Raw genomic sequence first — 23,011 nt, 5'->3', positions numbered from 1 at the left:
AGTTTTAATTATTTCACAGTCGAGTTAAAATCACTCGAAATACAAAAAAGCGTAGAATCATTATCGATGGTTACCCTGATGATTAAAACAAGTGTTTATAGTGTTTACATTTCCTGATACATTTGCAATTCTTACAACTATAGTTACAACCTATATCATAGTGCGTATTCTCGTAGCACGTTTTTTAATTGATTTATGATAAAAAGCTCGAGTGACATTATTTTACTATTTTTGACAATATCTGGAAATGCATGGCTTAATTATGGAAGATGCAAGAAATTAAAATTTGCTTTTTGTCATGAAAACGTGTTGCACGCTTCTGTATGCTTTTCCATGCTAAGGAAGGATTTCAAAAAATGCTACTGCATGCTCTTATTTTCTCAAGTGCAAATGTCTCATGTAATAAACCTTGTTAAAAAGCGTCTTCGATCTTCATCGAGAAGTGTCGGACCTATGCCTTTTAGAACAAACCTTTCCCTATGGGTTTGATCCGTACAAAAAGGTCTCGTTCAGATACATCGCGTCAGAACATCGCGCTCAATTAATAAGATGTATTAATTAGTAATAAATATATGTGCAATTCCATTCACTATGCAGTTCAGCCTTTTTCTTTCATTCATCTTTACTTGACTCAGAAGTGAATAATACCAATTTTTACGAAGTTTAGCATTAAAATTAAATTTCTATAATTATATTTGTAAATAGTTCGCTACGATATATTACTGTTTTTCAAACCATAAAAACCACCTATTCAACAAAGGCTTTATAATAAAGTAACAACAGCTTTACCGTTATGCATCAATTGGAATGTCAGTTGTAGAAAGAAAACAAAAAGTCTTTTCATCCCAATTCGACATTTGGACCTTTTGATAAAACATTTTGTTGCAATGCACTGTTCTCCATACGGCCTAAAGCAGCAGCTACCTCTTTAAACCACTCTTGTTGATTATTTCGAGATTGAAACCAATACTTTAGCATAGTAAATCCTCTCCAGACCACGTCATCCTCGTTTGATTTAATTTCATTTATTTTTGCAAATTTAATGTTTAGAAAGATTGCCAAATCTCTCCATTTATTTGTAACTTCTCCCATTAATTCCAACAGAAATTGATTAATCCGTGGCTTCTCTGCAAAAACAAAAATTTATTAACCTAATTTCACTAACTGTGATTTACGAATGAACGACCATCTGGTAAATCATATATGGCCATTCGGGTTGACATTTTTTATACAGGCCAGGTTTTTTGTATGACACCATTTTTAGAACTGCTTCTATTTTATATTCAATTTTTTTAAAATTTAGAGTGGTTCAAAATTTAGAGAATCACGCACCAGCAAAAAAAATTAGGAAAATTTTATGTTCTTAAGTATTTTTACGCATCCATATTTTCCTTTCAAGTTTTCAACAAAATTGAGAGCAAGATAAAATAAATATATAATAATAAAAGATTCCATGGAGATACAGTTTATGATATTTAAAATTGTAATATGCTAGAACTGTACTCCACAAAGTAACTTCGAGCTTTTTGGAACTGAATAAGCTCACTCAATTAATCAATAATCACAAACGTATCACTCAATCTATCTTTCTTTCATGTAGAGAAAAGGTGCTTTTTTCTAACGTTGTTCACCTTAATATAGTAGCCACAGTATTGCTTTACAATTCAGAAAATCAATTCAAGATAAAACTCTAAGTAACCAGAACATATTGAGGTTGGAAGTTTCAAAATTGTAAAAGATGCAATATTTTTAAGTATTTGTATAGTATAAATTAGGAAAACATAAGCTTTAAAAAGTTTTGATGATATGTGGCAACTATGGAAAACATATTTCACAGAATAAAGTACAAAAATGTTCAAACGATATCCATAAATTTACTAAATTTACATTTAAAAAATCCAAATCAATCTTTGAGAATAATTAACGATATACTAGGTCAAAATGAAAGAACCATAATCAAACAGATTAAAGTTATCAAAAGAAATTATCTCTTTAACTTAATTAATTTTATAGATGTTAAAATAGCATTCGATACAGGCAGCTATAAAACATTTTTGAGTACGTTATAAATGTATGGATTTAAAAAAGTGATAAATTGTATATCGTACTCATCGTTTCTGGTTAGAACCAACAAAATTATAAGGTAAACTGTAAAGTACTACAAAAACTTTTTGACAGTTGTATCAAATGTCAACATGAATTGTGAAATTTCCATCTGACTTAACTGAAGGAAGGAAGTGTTGTGTAAGTTTAACAAAAGCAGCCAATTGGTTGCATTCCGCAAAAATTGTACATGTTAATGTTAGTCCGCTTTTTTATCCGTGTAACTTGTATAGTAAGTAAACTTAAAAAAGCGCGAATATTTGGAATTCAATAAAATATATATAATTTTAGTATTACTAATTAATTGTGAAAGCAAATGTGGAAAGGTTTGTTTGCAAAACTTACGTTCATTTAGCATCAGCCGTGACAAATAAACATTTCTAATTTACAGAAAGGCAACTAATGAACTGAAATCTAACTATTTCAGATTTTGACAATAAACTCCTGTGCACGTGCTCTTACGTTTTGGCTTCAAAACTATTGGCCGTGGTTGCCCACTGCTTTTTTGTGAGCAATATATGCAACAGCGTTTCTTTGGCCACAAAACACACTTTTTCCTTAGAATGCGGTGAATAAGTTGTAAGTTTGTTGAATATCGTTTAGAAAGTATTTTTTTTCATTTGGTTCATTTAATTTTTCAATGTTTCCTTCACTAATTCATGGATATACCATCCATAGCCAACATATGAGTAAGAATAATGTTTCAATTATGTAGGGGGAAAAAGTTAAATCTAATTAGTAGAAAACTTTCTCTAAAATTTACATCACTAGCAAACATTGTTGCGAGTGGTAGCATGTATTTGTATTATGAACAGTATAATGAGCTAAATTTTGTATCATTCTCAAGCACTCATATTGTGATGAATCGCTGCTCACGGCTTTAGAATAAAGTAAGCTTACCTTGTGTTATCTTATCTAAACCATGTGAAGTTGAAAGTGGCTCAGCATCAACACCAATAGCACTTAAAGCTGGAAGTGACTTTGGCTGTGGTTTAGCATCAGCAGCATTATCAGTCATCAGGGGCGGATCTAGGATTTTTCAAACATCAGTCATAAAACATCGGAGGCACTCCGCGCCGGGGGGGTCTGAGGAATTCTCCCCTGAGAAATTTTGAATTTCAGAACCTCTAAAATGCCATTTTCAGCGTTTTAGAGCAATACAAAATATATTTTGTGGGCATCGTTTTTCGGCAAAAACAACACATTTTGCTTACGTTTTTTTCATAAAAAAATGAAGTGAACAATACTTGAATGTTTTAACAATATTTAGGCTCATGATCATACCAAATATATGGCTCATTAGCATGTCTAGAAACGTAAAATTTAATTTACAATAATGCTATTCAAAAACAGATAAAGTCTTTAAAAATTTCTACCAAGTTGTCAGGCATAGACCCCCCTAGAGACCCCCATTCAAACCTCTATGTAATAAGTTAAGTTAGAAATTTGGTACTACAAGTGACAGTTCATAAATATAGAAAAGCTCAGACTTCAAACCATGCAAGTTTATTGTAAACCTTTACCAATCTCCACATCAGAGCCAGCAAATTCATTTTTTGAGAAAAAACTCAAAACTTTTTTCTGTCAAAGATTAAGAAAATTATCAAAGTGAAAAATTGAAGATAAGGACAGCTTAATGCCATGAATGTTTCTTAGGCATTTCACTAGACTATTTTCTTCTGTAAGTATATGCATGGTGTGCTATATAGCAATCACTAGTAGCATTGTATTTGCAAATACAAACAGAATGTAACCAACATGTCTTTAATTATATAATTACATGAATGCTAAAATTGGTTCATGTGTCATGCTTACTGGTTATGATAAATATCTTTTCATATGATCAAAGCTCGTTTAAATGTAAATCTGAAATAATTTAGTTTAGAAATTATAATGATCATCAAAAAAATTACCTAGTGATCATGAAAAATACTTTGCTGTTTTGCCAAATTTCAAGGTTTATCTGCATACATTGGAAGACATTTTTACTTTATAGAAAATGCTATTCATACATCAATAGCCCTTTGGAATTTATGGCAAACAATCTGGTATGAGCCGTAGATTAACACACCTTTACATCTCTACATGAGGTGTTCAGTTAGAAAAGGGGACAATATGTGACATGGGACAACATTTCATGTATGTGAAATACTAAGGTTTAATACCATTCCAGTCAAATTGTCAAAATAAAAAGCTTCATGGATAATAAGACTCAAAATCACAGGTTATAGTAAACAGCTTCTCATGTAATCAATGTTAGTTTTCTCAAATCTTAAACAATATGTAGTATAACTGTCCAATGATTGAATGATCAATGATCATAAACTGAAAAGCCCCAAAGATTTGTTTATGATAAAGTAAATAATAGTATGGCGCCTTATGGCTACAGATTTTTTGTCCATTGAAATATATTTGCAGAAATGTAGGATTTCGCTGCCATATAACGGCCACGATTCCCCAAGCATTAAAGAAATCATAGCTAAAAGTCCTTCGGCAACAACAATTTTAGAAGCATCAATCTGCTTACCATACGCCATATTAACATAAATCGCATCACACACTCGCATAAATTGACTTTGATATATTGCATTCATGCATACACTTCACTTGTCCGTTACTTACGATTTTCGATGTAAATTTCCGCTGATAAAACTCAAAACAATGTTGGCTTGCTTTTGAACATCAATGACTGAAATGTCGCTCGCGAGATCGTCTTTGCCAAGCATTTACAATTCATCCATAAATTTTTCATTCTCTTGAAAAAATTCCTAGTTTGGAAAGCAGCATTCATGTCAACATATGAATTTGTAAAAGATTTCCATAAATTCCATCTGATTGTAGTTTAGCTTCTATCATGCTTCAGAAAATTACTATGAAACGATCAAACATTCAATTCCGACAGTGTGCTTGACTATGTTAGTTCAGTTGGCTATCAGTCGAAATCGGTCAAACCAATCACAGTAAGACAAAAATTCAAATGAACCAATTGTAAGATAGCAATTGGACTCCCTTATAGGTCCGGCCACCCCTATTATCGGTCGAGATTATTCCAGACTGTCCACTGATCTTGCCATTGACAAATAAAATAGCGTTTCTGGCGTTCATAGATTTCTTTATAAGTCGAACCAGTCAAGCCAACCCGCTTATCAGTCGGTTATTCCAGTTCAATTAAAATTCAACTGATCTTTTTACCAAGGAGATATTCGTTGCATTAGTCATTAGTTTTCAATAATAAATAAAGCTGGATTTTTATCACGAAGTAAATGCGATAATAAAGTAAGAATACTTAATGAATTTTTAATTAATATGAATAGGTAATTTTTGAATTTCAAACATCAGTCGCGCGACGGATTTGACATACTCTAGATCCGCCCCTGTCAGTCATCATTTCTATGTACAATATAAAAACATTCAGTCAGACAAGTTCTACACTATTCTGAACAAATACCTGAGAGCAATGAATTTTAAAGCCAAAACACATTTTGTAAAACGATATTTGTTGCAAGTAAGTTTGAATAGAGAGCCTATATTGATCTCAAAATATTTTTTGCTTTTCTTGTTTATTGTAAGGTATATCATCAGTTTATTTCAAGGAAAAAATATTTGGCCTTATTTATGTTTGTTGAAACACAATACAAAAACTTTCTAAAAGTCAGCAGCAATGTTTCCAAATAATTTTGCAACAACCAAATTGAGTAAATGGAAGTGATGTCGATTTGTTTCCTCCAACAGCTTTTTTGATATAATGCATTATATATTATAATTCATTGAAAATTTTGTCAAATTGCACATTCAAAAGAAAACAAGGAAACGTTAAACGTACTTTGTACAAATATTTACTACTTTATAGCCTAAAAGATATGTTTTTGATGAAAAGACTTTATCTCAACCTTAAAAAGAGAAAAACATATTGTAACTTAAAGTATTTGTATCTCGATAGTTTATTTCATTACAAGATTCAATGAATCAAAGTGACCCAAATGTATATGACACAGAAAGACAACAACATTTCGATAACCGGGGAAAATTCAAACAAACTAATTCCTTTAACCTAAATAAGATTTAGATGAATTTAGAAGATGACACGCTGTCTATAAATGCTTCTCCAACATCTGACCCACGTAAAACGCGTATTCTTAAGATTTATAAGAGTTTGTAAAATATAATGAAAATTTTGATTTAGAAGCAAAGGCTACAGTTTCTTGTTGTCTTAGTTATAGTGCAAAAGTGTGTTTGAAATATTTGTTAATAATTTGAAAAGTATATGTTTTTGTATTTTTGAGTGTTACATGGTATATGGTTTTTTCTACGAGAATTTTTAAACGTTTAATGATTTTTTAATTTAGACAACATACATTTTTTACTTTGGCAAAGTGGGATGACGTCATTTTGATATTTCACATTTATTAATGTTTATGATTTGCTTGCTGGCATTATTTGACTGGTTGTTTTATGTAATAATATCGCTTTTTTTGTCTGTTTAATTTATATGTATAAGTCAAAACATTTTAAACAATGAAAACAATTTCACAGACTTTTGTTTTCTACATCTCTACGATTTTTTTTGCTCTTGTAATAATTTTCTCATTTCTGTCTATTTCATTTAAAGGCCTTAAGAAATGTGAAACACCTTAACAGTTATTTTGTTTTGTTATTTATCTAAAAACTGGCATTCATGAACAATACCTATTAATAAATCTAATTTTAGGAATTTGTGATATACTTATTTCCTTTTTTATAATTCTCTTACAATAAAGAAATAATACACAAAGAACTGTTATATAAAGAATTCATTTTAAAAAAATACGCTAGGCTTTTCAGAACTGTCTGGAAAGAAAAAATATCACATTTCTGTTCTTAAAGTCGTTGAATAAATATCATATGTTGTATTATAAGACAACGTACCTAAATTAGCTTGAGTTTCAGCAAGATCAACCTGATCAGGACTGAATACTTTTTTCTTAACTTTCAAATAATTGTCGTGAAAATCTTTAGCTTTGTCATATTCTCTAGTTTCATGATACACCACACCAAGATCGTGTAAAGTCAAAGCGACATCTAAATGGTCTAAGCCCAGCACTTTTTTTCGAATTTGTAAGGAGTTTTCATACCACTTTTTAGCTTTGTCATATTCTTTGGTTTCATGATACATCACACCAAGATTATGCATTGTCATAGCAACATCGATATGACATGGACCTAGAAAATTTTTTTGAATTTTTAAAGCCTTCTCATAAAAGTCTTTAGCTTTGTAAGTCTCTCCAGTTTTTTGAAACGTAAAACCAAGGTTGTTTAAAGTTATTGCTGCATCAACATCATCAAGACCCTGTGATTTTTTTTGAATTTCCATAGTCTTCTCAAAAGACGCTTTAGCTTTGTCATACTCTTCCTTTTTTTTAAACATTTTACCAAGATTATTTAAAGTTGCAGCCACATCAACAGGATTTTGACCTATCATTTCTTTTCGAATACCCATTTTTTTTTCTAAAAAGTCTTTAGCTTTTTCATATTCTTCAACATGATCATAAACCAAATCAAGATTTTTCAAAATCGTTGCGAAATCGACATAAACTATACCTGGCAATTTTTCTTGAATTTTTAAAACTTTTTGATCAGACTCTTTCGCTCGGTCATATTCCCTAGTAAGATGATACACCACACCGAGATTTATCAAAGTATTAGCAACATCAACATGATCCGTACTAAGCAATTTTTCTTGAATTTTCAGAGTTCTTTCATAAAATTCTTTGGCTTTCTCATAATCTCCTGTAAGATAAAAGACCTTCCCAAGGTTGTGTAAAATGGTAGACTTGTCAATAGAAACTGGACTTGACAAATTTTCTTCTTGAATTTTTAAAGCTTTTTTGTAAAACTCTTTTGCTCTGTCATATTTTCCAATATGCTCATACACCTCACCAAGATTGTTTAAAATTGAAGCGCAATCAACATTATATGGTCCGGGAATTTTTTCATGAATTTTTAAAGCATTTTCGTAAAACTCTTGGGCTGCATCATATTTTCCAGTATGATCATACACCTTCCCAAGATTGTTTTAAATTGTGGCAGCATCAGCATTATGTGGACCTGGATGATTCCTGCGATATTCTAGAGCTTTTTCATAAAATTCTTTAGCTCTGTCATATTCTCCAATATGGAAATACAACACACCAAGATTGTTTAAAATCGTGCATCATCAGTATAACTTGAACGTTTTGATTTTTTTTGAGTTTCTAAAACTTTTTCATATAACTCTTTAGCTTTGTCATATTCTCTTTTATGATCATACAACTCACCAAGACTGTTTAAAGTCGAAGTAACCAAAACATGATCTGGGCTTGGCAATTTGTTATGAATTTGTAGAGCTTGTTCATATAACTCTTGGGCTTTATCATATTCTCCAGTGTGATAATTCACCTCACCAAGATTGCCTAAAGTAAGAGCCACACTACTATGATCTCGGCCAAGCGATTTTTCTTTAATTTTCAAAGCTTTTTCATAAAGCTCTCGGGCTTTGTCATATTCTCTATTATGATGACACACCACACCAAGACCTAATAAAGTCTTAGCAACATCGACATGATCCGGACCTAACAACTTTTCTCGAATTCTTAGAGCGTTTTCACTAAACTCTTTTGCTTGGTCATAATCTGCAGTCTTATAACACACGTCACGAAGATCTACTAAAACAGTAGCAACACGAACATTTTCTGACCCAAATAACTTTTCTTCAATTTTTAGAGATTTAACATAAAGTTCTTTAGCTTTGTCATAATCTCCAGTCTTTTTATACATTAAACCAAGACTTCTTAAAAGAAAAGCAACATCAGCATGATCTGGACCTAACAATTTTTCTTTAATTTCCAGAGCTTGTTGAAAACATTCTTTGGCCTTTTCAAAATTTTCTTGATAAGAATACTCTAAACCAGAATATAGCGATAATAGAGATGCAAAAGCAGGATCTGGGAATTGCAATTTTTCTTGAATTTTTCGACCTTTTTCATTAAACTTTTTTGCTTTGTCATATTCTCTAATATGATGATACACCACACTGAGATCTATTAAAGTTTTAGCAACATCAACATGATCTGCTCCTAACGATTCTTCTTGAATTTTCAGAGTTCTTTCATAAAATTCTTTAGCTTTCTCATAATCTCCTGTAAGATTAAAGATCTTCCCAAGGTTGTGTAAAATAGTAGCCTTGTCAATAGAAACTAGGCTTGGACTTAACGAATTTTTTGGAATTTTTAAAGCTTTTTCGTAAAGCTCTTTTGCTCTGTCATATTTTCCAATATGCTCATACACCTCACCAAGATTGTTTAAAATTGAAGCGCAATCAACATTATATGGTCCTGGAAATTTTTCATGAATATTTAAAGCATTTTCGTAAAACTCTTGAGCTGCATCATATTTTCCAGTATGATCATACACCTTCCCAAGATTGTTTAAAATTGTGGCAGCATCAGCATTATGTGGACCTGGATGATTCCTGCGATATTCTAGAGCTTTTTCATAAAATTCTTTAGCTCTGTCATATTCTCCAGTATGGAAATACATCACACCAAGATTGTTTAAAATCGTGGCATCATCAGTATAACTTGAACGTTTTGATTTTTTTTTAGTTTCATGAGCTTTTTCATAGAACTCTTTAGCTTTGTCGTATTCTCTTTTATGATCATACACCTCACCAAGACTGTTTAAAGTCGAAGTAACCAAAACATGATCTGGGCTTGGCAATTTGTTATGAATTTGTAGAGCTTGTTCATATAAATCTTGGGCTTTATCATATTCTCCAGTATGATAATTAACCTCACCAAGATTGCCTAAAATAAGAGCGACTCTACCATGATCTCGGCCAAGCGATTTTTCTTTAATTTTTAAAGCTTTTTCATAAAGCTCTCGGGCTTTGTCATATTCTCTAGTATGATGACACACCACACCCAGACTTATTAAAGTGTTAGCGACATCAACATGATCCGGACCTAACAACTTTTCTCGAATTCTTAGAGCGTTTTCACAAAATTCTTTCGCTTGGTCATAATCTCCAGTCTTATAACACACGTCACGAAGATCTACTAAAACAGTAGCAACACTAACATTTTCTGACCCAAATAACTTTTCTTCAATTTTTAGAGATTTGTCATAAAGTTCTTTAGCTTTGTCATAATCTCCAGACTTTTGATACATTAAACCAAGACTTCTTAAAAGAAAAGCAACATCAGCATGATCTGGACCTAACAATTTTTTTTTAATTTCCAGAGCTTTTTCAAAACATTCTTTAGCCTTTTCAAAATTTTTTTGATAAGAATACCCTAAACCAGAATATAGCAAGAAAAGAGATGCAAAAGCAGGATCTGGGAATTGCAATTTTTCTTGAATTTTTCGACCTTTTTCATTAGAAAATTTTTGCTTTGTAATATTCTCTAGTATTATGATACACCACACCGAGATCTATTAAAGTTTTAGCGACATCAACATGATCTGTTCCTAACGATTCTTCTTGAATTTTCAGAGTTCTTTCATAAAATTCTTTAGCTTTCTCATAATCTCCTGTAAGATTAAAGATCTTCCCAAGGTTGTGTAAAATAGTTGCCTTGTCAATAGAAACTGGGCTTGGACTTAACGAATTTTCTTCAATTTTTAAAGCTTTTTCGTAAAGCTTTTTTGCTCTGTCATATTTTCCGATATGCTCATACACCTCACCAAGATTGTTTAAAATTGAAGCGCAACCAACATTATATGGTCCGGGAATTTTTTCATGAATTTTTAAAGCATTTTCGTAAAACTCTTGGGCTGCATCATATTTTCCAGTATGATCATACGCCTTCCCAAGATTGTTTTAAATTGTGGCAGCATCAGCATTATGTGGACCTGGATGATTCCTGCGATATTCTAGAGCTTTTTCATAAAATTCTTTAGCTCTGTCATATTCTCCAATATGGAAATACAACACACCAAGATTGTTTAAAATCGTGCATCATCAGTATAACTTGAACGTTTTGATTTTTTTTGAGTTTCTAAAACTTTTTCATATAACTCTTTAGCTTTGTCATATTCTCTTTTATGATCATACAACTCACCAAGACTGTTTAAAGTCGAAGTAACCAAAACATGATCTGGGCTTGGCAATTTGTTATGAATTTGTAGAGCTTGTTCATATAACTCTTGGGCTTTATCATATTCTCCAGTGTGATAATTAACCTCACCAATATTGTTTAAAGTATAGACGACACTAGCATGATCTCGTGATTTTTCTTGAATTTTCAGAGCTCTTTCATAAAGCTCTCGGGCTTTGTCATATTCTCTATTATGATGAAACACCACACCGAGATTTATTAAAGTCTGAGCGACATCAACATGATCCGGACCTAACAACTTTTCTCGAATTATTAGAGCGTTTTCACAAAACTCTTTTGCTTGGTCATAATCTCCAGTCTTATAACACACGTCACGAAGATTTACTAAAACAGTAGCAACGTGAACATTTGCTAAACCATATAAATTTTCATAAATTTTAAGAGATTTTTGTAAATACTGTTTTGCTTTGTCGAACTCTCCTATTTCAAGATACCTTTTACCACGGTCGCATAAATTGTTTGCGGTTGCAATATCATCATCGGATTCTTTTAAAATATTTTTGGTATTAATTTTCAAAAATCTTCGCATTGTTATTTTTCCAGTTCTATAAAAGAATATATCAAACCCATTTATTTAGCAATATCAATATCATCTAACGTAAAGTTTCTTGCATTTAAATAATGCAATATAAATATTGGGTGACAATGAACATATAATATGGAAAATAACTAGTTGTTACTATTGCAAGGGGAAGTGCTGCTCCCCCCTCCCCCCACTTTTTCAGTAAAAACTGCCAGGAATAATCAGACACCATTAGATCCACGACTTCGTGTACAGCATGATAAAGTGATTCCGTGTTCTAGCATATGTTGCAAAGTAGCTAGGGTAATATACTCTGAGACAGGTCTGGTGAACTCATGCGTTATGATTGTATGATAAAAGGTTTAGCGCTTTTCCATGTTTACAGCTTTCTTCAATCTAACGATTGTAATCAACATGCTACATGCGATTGATGCGATGTTTAGCTGACTTTATATTTGATGAGTGCACGAGTTCTCCTGTGCTCGGAAGAAACGAAGTTAAGCGGTCGGAAAGCACACGGGCTTCCAAGCCTTAAGGTAAAAAGACTCGAAATAACTAACTCTGAGGTGAGTTGTGAAAAAAGAAATATCACACTCCTTTAAAATAACAAAAAACACAAGTTCCATTTTAATAAGGTGGCTACAAGAAAAGGGCATTTCATTATATATTGGGGCCCTTTTTTCAATTTGAATTGTTTCTCCAGGCTCGTACGCTCCTGAAAACATACAAAATGAAAACAGCTAATTTGATTAAACTTAAGAATTATAACTGATGTAGCGCTCCACAAATGAAAGTGTTTTTTTTGTGTGTAATATTTTGATCTTTCAAAGGAATTTAGGATCGCACAGATACCCTGTTATCTAGGATCAAAAGTACAACCCCTTATTCTTAATGTGTAAATTAAAGAAAATTTTCAATATTTGTTTTCTGTAATTTTGTATGTTGCAGTCAGTGCATGGAAACACAAAAAGTCATAGGACGTCCGCAAAAGATATACTAGAGGTCCCGTATTGAAAATCTTTCATTGAGAAGTCAATTATTTCACATAATTGAAAAAACACTCTTTGGGTCATTCTAAGCAATGCTTGTGTCGGAATAAAAATGAATTAGAAGCAAGGTTGGAATGTTTTCACTTATGTCGAATTGTGGGCTTGGGACATAGGCAAACACGATCATGATTTGAACTTCTCTCACGTGTTAAATCCATTAAAAACAGTTTTACATCATTATATATATCATACGAAACAGAGAGTTCCTTATCCTTGCTACTTTGCATAGTTTATATTTTCATCTTTACTTGTTTTGATAGCAATCTAACATTTGCTGTTCTTCGATGTTTTAAAGCCGGTTTTCTTCTTGCGAATTTTTTCGCACGAAGCGATAATTTTTGAAGCAAAAAAAATATCTTGAGAATGGGTATAAGATTTCCACTAGTAATAATAAAACCGCGAAATACAAAAAATATTAATACAAAATAGCTGAGTCAAACACTAACTATATGACTTCTCTTTCTTTAAATTAATGTGTTATGTTTGTCATTGCTGCAATGACGAGCAGAACGCCCAGGAAAGTGCAGGAGACGTTTTTCATGCGTCGTTTACAAGTTGAACCGGCACATTAAAGGACACTTTCATCTCCTCGTAAGAGAGCTTAGTATTTACCACCAGGAATATGTTTTCATAAGCATCGTTTCTTTCGTACTTCGTGTAAGAAATTCCTTAGTCAAAATAGTCAGTGTTTCGTAGAGTAGAGTCATTAGATTGTATGGAATGTCATTCAAGAACAAATAACTCCTCAACGTCCGCCATTTTGAAAACTAATTATGGTTGACAGAAATCGCGAACATTGACCTGAAATACATGAAACGCTTCCTGTAATAGAAAAGCCTATTTATTTTTTTAAGCCAAATTTTACACCCAGACATGCGTGTGTATTCAATCAATTTTCACTCCGCGAGGGAATCTCGAAATACTACATACGCGTGTTTGGGTGTAGTCCCGCATGTCTGAGTGTAACATTTGGCTTCAACTACTTGATTACATTTTAGAAACACTAAAATTTGATTTTTGTTGTTGCAAACAGTTTGCTAATTTCATCACTGTGTATAGGTGACATCTTTAATCGTCCGCACATGCCTAAAATCGAAAATTATCGCTTCGCACGAAAAAACTCGCAAAGTGGAAAACCAGCTTAAAGACAGCGTTGGCATCAGGTGGAATCATGGATTTATGTGGTGATAATCTAACATTTTAGAAATTTTCCAAAAACGTAAATAGACTCAATCTTATGTCAATGAATCACTTATTTTTCGTGGAATGGTTATAGAGCATTAGCACTTACTAACTCCTTTAAAGTATTTAGCAATCTCAATCATCAAAACATGACCGATCTATGTTTTAATCTTTCATAATAATAAACTTATTTTAACAATACAAGTTAACTTTTCTGACAACTTTTTTTGTAAGACTTGTCATTACGTTGCTAGGGTGTGTAAAACGACAGAATTTGGGAGCATGCCATATGTTCAAAAACCAAACACGTCTACGCATGTAAATGTCTTAAAAACTCAATAGGTTTATGCGCTACACAATTGTGGTATTAGTCATAGATTACAAAAAAGAACTCGGAATTCAGTCAATTTTCCTGCTAAGATATATTGCATAGTCTACTCTATATGTATACTTGAAAAATTAAATCTATGAAGGTAATTTTGCGAAATAATTATTTAATTTTTAATAGAAAGCAATGATCATGCAGGGAAATAAAATTTGGCTAAAATGATGCGCTATCGAGGCAAAAAGATTTCTTTACTGTTGTTGGCTAGCTCAATTAAGATGAACATAAATTGGTTGTACACCGTGGAATCGACAAAAAAATTCCGTTTATTTCTGAGATTTTTTGTTTTTCTTTTAAAGAAGACAAAATATTCATTTAATGGAATTGATTTTATTCGAAGCGATCAATTTTTATTCGTACTATTTATAAATCATAGAACAATTTAAAAGTTGAACGAAACTTACCTTAAATGGAAGTTTAATTTGAATTCTATACGTGTCATTAGCCGAAAGTGGAAGAGTTGTATAAGAGAGCATATGCATGCACAAGTTAGCAACATTTCAAAGACAGTCTGAGATCCTTGTTCGAGTGGAAGGGTTGGGTGGGTGTGATTGTAAATAATGGGAATCGGGCATACAACTCTTCCACTCCCGGCTTTTATTTTTAAGTTGTATGAGATTTCACAGTAAACAATGGAAACAGACTTAAATTTTCTCATTAAGAAAAGAAACAAATAATTCCAGCACTCAAGTTTAAATGTCATATTACTGGTTAACAAAACATATTAAAAATTCTATATTGGTGTCAAAATTGTCAAACCAAGATTAAATAAACTTTTGATAGGTTTAGTGTAAAATGTCTGAAAAGTCGTAGTATTTGAGCAGCCAACCGACCCAATCATCGATTGATGTTTCCTAGTTTATGAGCTGCACAAGATATAGAGGATGCACAGCTACTGTCACAGCCAAATTCCTTTGTATTACTGAAAGCCGCTGATAACACTGACTTGCACCGCCGCGATATTGTCTCACGCGACACCGGTTTCTACGGTTTCGTATAACTTATCAAAAGTTATAAAATGGAGACTTTGCCGAGGTGACAAATCTGAAAATAGTTTTGAAGATAGCAAATACTATGGTGAATGGTAAAAGTAATAAGTTATTAGTTGTTAAAAGAACAGTTTAAAGTAAAGAACACTAGCCCAATAGAACTGTTATGAAATCAAACGACACGATGCACTCTGGCAGACTACTCCTCGGGTGTCAACATTACTGACCTGTATAGTAATTACCTGGACGGAAACCTCATCGAAATTATTATATTTTATTAAGCGCAACATGTTGTCGAAAACATGAATGCCGCCATACTTTATAGGGCAAAATTTGGATAAAAATATCAGCAGAGTTGTACGGGCTCATGCTGTTAACACTTTTTCTCCCCTCCTGAATTTCAACAAGTGCGATAAAAGTGAAAAGTAAAAGCTTTTAATCCAAACGTAAACTCCTTTAAAGTTTTGTCAATAAACATACTAAAAACTTGTGGGTTATGCGGATGCTGAAGTCGTTCAAGGTGAAAGAAAAGGAAGCGTTTCATGACAATGGTAAGCAAAATCATAATGTTTCTTATTTAAAGATCTGAGTCTTTGATTACAATAATTTTACTGCTTGTAATTCAGAAAATATGAAGTAGAACTTAAGAATAGTGTTTTGTTGAAGTCAAATGCAGTGCTGACATAATTGTCAATATTCAACTCCTGGTTTTGCACAAATCGACAAACTGTAAACAATAAAGATAATGATGATAGAGGTTTGCTATAATATTATAAATGCTAGCTCTTTGTGTTTCTGTGGTTTAAGTATGCATTGTAGTGGTAAACAGGCTAATACATAAAACCAACATAAAAGAACTGCTTCGGACAATGCTGAGCCAGCATTTGTTCCAAGCTTATGTGCGTGCATCATTTTAGAATTTTGCCTTTAGTGTCATCTAACAACAATCCACTTGGTTTAATTACAGTTAATGAAGAATTCACATGGGATGCATTACCTTTAATGCAGTTAACGGCAGAATATGCAAAAATTGAAACTGCAAAGAGTGAAGGTAGTCTCGTACAAACAAGTGGTCCAGCTTGTTCATAGTTACTTTGTTGATTTTTGTACCGCAAGGTTCCATTTTAGGGCAGTTGCTGTTTCTTATCTATATAAATGACTTATCACTCTATCCAAAACAAGCGAAATGCACGCTATTTGCTGACGATACAACATCAATCTGAACGTTTAAAAAAACTCCAAAATAGAGCAGCACGTTTAATAGCAAATTTGCCTAATGAATTTAGTCAAGAAACTGCTTTAAATGCTTTAGACTGGGAAACTTCGAAAGAGCGGTGGTTTAAAGAGTATATTACCCAATTGATTATTTTTTTCCATAAAATATAATATAACCACTAAATAAACAAAATTCACAAAAATTAATCTTTTCTATGGCGTTTGACGAAGTTTTCGGGGGTTAATTTTGCGCCACAATTGACGATTTTGTACGTTTAGCGTATTTTGACCTGAAACTATATAACTCAAAGGAATAGACCTAGTGACGTTGGGCAAGGAACCGGGAAAGAGTTGCAAGTCACATATAATTCACCATAAAAAGAAAACATGCCCAATAGGTGTGTAGCTGGAAGTTGCTCAAATCTTCTAGACCCTTCAAAGGGGTCAAAGTCTTTATAAATTTCCTGACGACTGTCAATCAGAAAGAAAAGACGGCGACTTTGGGTGGCTTTTGTGCGTATTAAACGTGAACAATGGTCATCAACACCAAACTACCGACTATGTTCGGCGCATTTTAAGGCCGAAGATTTTGACAGATCTTTTATTACGATTTCTGGGTCATCTTTTGTTCGACGTTCAGTTTTAAAAAAGGATGCAGTCCCGACAATACATGCAATTTCTAGTTTTAATGTCTGTAGTTAAACCAACATCACAAAGTCGACAAGGAAGCGTTGAAAAGTAAGTATAATAACTGCAACTTTATTCTTTTCAATATTTATTTGATCGAAATATCCACTGGGTTGGCTGTTGGCGACTTACTTAAACAAGACATTGTACATTAATGCGTTGCCGATGAATGCATCGTCGTAACTTTAGTCTGTCTAGAATATCCAACTGAAGAAAATCAAGCGATGTCCAAAACTTCACTTGTTTCAGAACACAACACTGATCATGAGAGACAGCTTGTTTGCAGTGTAATGCACCTTGTATTGCAATCTAATGCCATTCTTACTCTTTACAGACAGCTTAGAAAAGAGTATGGCCTAGATTGCTAAAAAGGGAAAAAAGTATGGAGGAAAGTCTTGACCATTATGATAGCTCAAGTATTGAAGATGAAATTGAAGAAGAACCTAAAACCTCTGAATTTTCATCCGAGGATATCTCTTTAGAAGAAGAATTTTCAAATTCTGATGCTTCATTAGAAGAAGTGGATTTATTAAAAAATAAGATGTGAGTACCATATAAAGTCTGTTGCTCTTTTTGCTTATGAATCTGTAACATCCCAAAAAACCATCTGTCTCGTTGCATTTGTATATACTACATTTTTAACTGCCTAAATGTGTTATGTTCATACATCTACTGTTTTATCCCCTTTTAGACTCCTTGTCCCGTATCTCTAAGCCTGGGTTCTAAATTCATCATTCATCTTGAGCTTCACTTTTAAAGTAAAATCTTACTTTATTTCTTTTTCTGTTACATGTAAATGTTCATAAACAATTTTTTCAAAAATTATTTCAACGTAATTGTTTTTTTCAGAGATAAAGATTCTAGGAATGAGAAAACAGAACCTAAGTTCATAGTTTGTCTTTCACAACTGCTGTTACTTTTTAACATATGTCCATGATGCAAAACAGAAGGACCGAAAGCTGTGACCACTGCTGTTGGGAGAATGGTAAAGGTGAAAATCCAATGCTTCAACTCCAATTGCTCCATGCCAGTGCATACTTGGACAAGTCAACCTCAGATGACGAGACAAAAATGGCAGCAGGAAATTTTTTGCTATGTTTTTCAATTTTGGTATCTGGACCTTCATCAAAGTGCTTTTGGTCTTGAGAAACATGGGACTTCACTATTTTAGTCTGAAAACCTATTTCAATCACCAAGCTGTACGTACACAATACGTTTTTGTCAGTTGTCACTTGGGCAACATTTTATAGTTATGTAATATAAATTACCATCAATTCATGCATGTTTTTTTTGATAGAGCACTGTGTTTCTTCTTTTATAAACTAGAAATTAAATAAACTGTTTCCTGCCATTCAACTGTATTGGAAGAAATACCAATTAGATCTCATGCAAAGGATCATGGATACAAAGAAGAACTTGGTTATTGCTGGTGATGTGCGACATGATAGCATGCGTCACAGTGCAAAATATTGTGCTTACACCTTATTTTGTTGCACTGTTCCATTCATCATTTATTTCTGTTTAGTTTAAGTAGATAAGACATGTAACATGAGAAATTATGATATAGCTAAAGTGTAGTTGGCTAAAACTGTTCATTTATGTGAAGCATGCTATGCTGCACAATACTGTGCTTTGCACAAAAAGTTTGCCACTTCATGTTATTGACCTGTCTGCATTGTCATTGATTTATTGTCATTGATGTGTTTGAGAGGAACGTAGCAGGGAGTAGCCAAGCAATGGAGTTGATGGCTTTTAAAGATTGTCTTTAAAACCTACTAGCTAGTGGGCTCCTGTGGAAAAAATTCATCAGTGGTCGTTACTCCTCAATTACCAAATACATGCATGACAATATTGAGCATGTGAAACACTATTTTGACTTTTGGCATCGGAAAAAGAGTTGAGTGTTACTTACATTTTACATAAGATCGTATAAGGTATGCAATTTTGAATCATTCTTGTCTCATATTGCCAACAACAGCATGATAAGCACATGCAAGATAAGGAATTCTCAACTTCCCTACCCGATCATACACAATTAGAGGCTCGTTAGAATATAGCCCGAGTTCAACGTTTGTCTTGGCAATTTCGCCATCATTATCCGAAACGATTGTCTAATAATGTCTAAAATTTTATAGTATTGTTTATTTCTAGTCGAACACCATTAAGTTCTATAATAACTGAAGTGGCTAAGTGGACTGGGATCTGACCCCCCAAAAAAGGCGGCCAATGGACCTATTTCCTCTGAAATGATCGCTTTGCAGAAAAGTTATATTCTTGACCTTCCCTCTGAGATTGATGATGACTTGCGGCAACTGTATTATCCAGTGTGTTTTTTACAACTAAATTGTAAAATCAAGTCACATCTCTTTATTAAATTATTTTAGTAGAATGTTGTTTTAAAGTTACTTCTATGTAATGCATGCCTTATTAAAGCATTAAAGAATCAGTGATGAAAACTTCAGTGCTACATATTTCTTCTTAATTTCAGATTTTGCCGTAAAAACACTTTGTGCTCGATTATCTAATAAAGTACAGAATGGCCATTTGCCATTTGCTAAATTTTCCCCTTTATTATACCAGGGAAATGTTTTGTTTTTTCCAAGTTTTTCTTCAGTTTTTTGCTTCTTAATTCATTTCATAATATGAATGAAATACAGGTAGTACAGCTTAATAACTCTATAGTTTCTAAAAAGCTGTTAAGGTTCTAGCATTAAAAAACACAAAATATGTTTAATTCATTTGGTTTTATTGCCTTTTTTTACATGTGTACATGCACTTCATCACTTTTGTATAAACAACACCAGATGTTGCATACCTAGAGGGAAAAAACACCATAGCAACTGGTATTAAATATGGGTATAAAATTTATTATTGAGGTGAAAGCTGTATTAGTCAATCAAATTTTTAACTCACATGGCTAATAAGAAACACATAACAAAAAGAAAAAGAAGGGAAGTATTAAATTCACAATTTTGCATTCGTGTATTCAAGTATTATAAACACTATTGTAATTTAAGTGTTTTAATTATTTGCATTTTTGCCATTTCACAATCATTACAACGAAATCAAATATGCTACAACTTGACAAGTATTTGATGCAGTTCTTGTTCAGAAGACCACAAAAATCTCAAAGGTTTCCATGATTTGTGCACAATATTTTTTTTCACTATTCATTTACAAAACGCGAGATACATGTACAAAAACAAATCCTACAAGCAAATCATTAAACGACAGTTACGATGCGCACATTTGAATTCCTGTGGCCAAAAAAGCTCGTTCGTTAAAAAAGGCATCTGTCGTAGAAGCCGACAATTGGCAACCACAGTAGACTCGCTTTTATGAAAATTACGTTTTTACAGTGATTTTCATCATAAAATTGCTTGCCAAATATGCGAAAAACACATATACTTTTCCTTATTTTATCTAATGGGGAGAAAGTGTGACATTTTCGGAAAAACAGTCAATTTCGGCAAATCTCAGCGGTAATGAAACAAATCCTCTATTTTTTTTGGCGTCAGCCGCTAATTAAAGCCGCGTTTCAGATAGGCGTTCCAGTTAATATAGAACTCAATGGCGAACACGAGTTCCTTGCCCTACGTCACTAGTGCCAGCCTTCCTTGCTCAAGCTTCTCACGGACAAATTTCTTATACGGACGTTCTTTTTGTAAAAAATCCATGTTAAATGACGAAATACTCGAAAAATCAACCGAATATTTTTAGTTTACAGTTTGTACATTATATTAATCAGATAAAAAAATTAGGCGATATGCAATTTAATAGGAAATCAAAAATGATGTTCAAAACGCTAAATAACACGGGACCAAAGTGCCTCCGAGGTTTATTTACTTTCAAAAATGAGCTTTTAGTGGCTGTTTACATGATCCCGAGTAGCCGGGATTCAGTGGAGCGTTAAATGATTTTCGCAAATAAAAAGATTTAATACTTATCATCAGATAAATGTTCTTCAGCACTTTCACAATTGGCTGATTTAATAACTATACGCATAACATTCAAAATCAAACAACAAATTTGACCTAATTTGAGAATTACAACAGGAATTACTTGCGGCGCTTAACAAACAGTTGTAATTTTTTCGCTTGAAGTTTTGCCTCTTTTCACTGCGTCGAAATGTATTTAAGCCTCACTGAATCCAGGTTAGCTTGGGATCATATAAGCAGCCCCTTAAACTATAATATTTGTGGGAGCCACAACCACTGATATGTATATTAGACTGGATAACGCATCTCTTGTGAAAATTGAAGCCGGAAGATCGATCATTTGCTACTGGCTTCATGGGAGGTATCGGTCCCACTTTACTATACTTTGTATTACAAAATCACAGTTTTTGCGTTTTTATTCCTTTTACAAACTTCTGATTAAGGCAAAATTTTTATGACATGTAGAGGAAAACCGGTAGAGAGTTATAACCCTGAAGCTCTGTTTTTTTTTGGCTTTGTAACGACTAAAAAATAAGATGGCAAGTTATATTGAATTTTGAAAGTTGAAGGTGACAAAGACAATTTCAGCCATGCGAGGCATTTTTAGACGATGAATAGTTGAATTACAAATTTACAACAAAGAAAGAACAAAGGTATTTATATCTTCAACATTTTCATCAATATTGAAGTTGTTCACATAGGAACTGGTTGAAAACTTTGCTTCGCTTAATGACAACAGAGGTACTTTAATTCGCATGTTTTGATGATGTACATCTCGTAGAGTTTGATGATACCGTTTCCAACTTACTATTGTTCATCAAAATGTCTTTCTGATTATTTTTCTATGTCAATTTTTTATGTTTCTTCGCTGATATAATAAAGACGTAATTTGAAATTATTATGATATTAGCGATGTGAATAACTAGGTGTTGTCCACAGAGGTCATGGGTTCGAATCCCGTAAAGTGTTGTTAAATAAGTAAATTTGTAGCAATCTTCCATAAATGTTATTGCAGATGAAATTTTGGTAGCAGTAGTAGGATTCTGTAATATTTCTATGGACATTCAGGATTCTGTAATATTTCATTACTTGTGTAGTAATGTCCCATCCATCTTCAAACGTGACAAGAACAGATGATCCCTGAATGTCCATAAGATCCACGACAGCACCGGATATCCGAAGTACAAGCGATAACTACAAATAAAAATAGGCATGAGATACACCAAAAAAAACAAACAAAAGTCTATGTTTCAATACTTTCTTTTGCATATCCTTCAAGAACCTTCTCGTGGCCAAAAATATACTTCGTTGAATAGAGTTATCCATAGGTTACTGTTTTATCTTTATGGGAAAAACGTAAACTAATGTTCTTTTCTATTGACTAATGACTTTGGATCGTAGCTAGTTGAGATTTAATATATTTTTTAAACAATCCAAAGTTTCAAACTAGAACAAGAACGAATTTAGGATCGAGATGTTCCGAGGGTTGTGCATCCCTTCTAGCCTTGGCCAGATGGAATGCAGGAGGGGTGCCGATTTCCTTACAAAATACTAAGTATACAAAACAAATAAGGAAAAGAAATTGCGATTGTAGCGTTCAATGGAACAGAGTTTGAACAATTCAACGAAAATAGCCTGACTTTCGCCTTTAAAAAATCTCACCTTTAAATTGCTTTTGACTTCAAAAACGTACAGTGCAGCAGGCCCCCATCCTTGCTCAGTTATTGCTTTGTCAACGGAATCCACAACAGAAACACGTTTAGATGCATTGTCATTTGATCGTAGATTCATCGTTGCTTTAGACAT

At 32.9% G+C, this 23,011-nt stretch overlaps 1 protein-coding gene across 1 annotated transcript; it reads right to left on the bottom strand.

Annotated features, from left to right (window-relative positions):
• Nucleotides 1-840: 840 nt before the first annotated feature.
• On the bottom strand, nucleotides 841-23,011 carry LOC124455860 (tetratricopeptide repeat protein 28-like). Its single transcript, XM_047006475.1, has 12 exons — nucleotides 22,868-23,011; nucleotides 22,295-22,399; nucleotides 11,955-12,037; nucleotides 11,181-11,782; nucleotides 10,546-10,893; nucleotides 10,041-10,334; nucleotides 9,020-9,923; nucleotides 8,649-8,908; nucleotides 8,397-8,531; nucleotides 7,009-7,869; nucleotides 3,004-3,132; nucleotides 841-1,127 (listed from the first exon to the last, which is right to left on the bottom strand). Exons 1-12 carry the CDS (start codon nucleotides 23,009-23,011, stop codon nucleotides 841-843), a joined length of 4,152 nt encoding a protein of 1,383 aa, XP_046862431.1.

This window comes from Xenia sp. Carnegie-2017, unplaced genomic scaffold (assembly GCF_021976095.1).
Source record: "Xenia sp. Carnegie-2017 unplaced genomic scaffold, XeniaSp_v1 HiC_scaffold_4, whole genome shotgun sequence".
NCBI lineage: Eukaryota > Metazoa > Cnidaria > Anthozoa > Malacalcyonacea > Xeniidae > Xenia > Xenia sp. Carnegie-2017.
The sequence above is the reverse complement of the archived record's forward strand: the minus strand, read 5'-3'. Positions and strand labels throughout refer to the sequence as shown.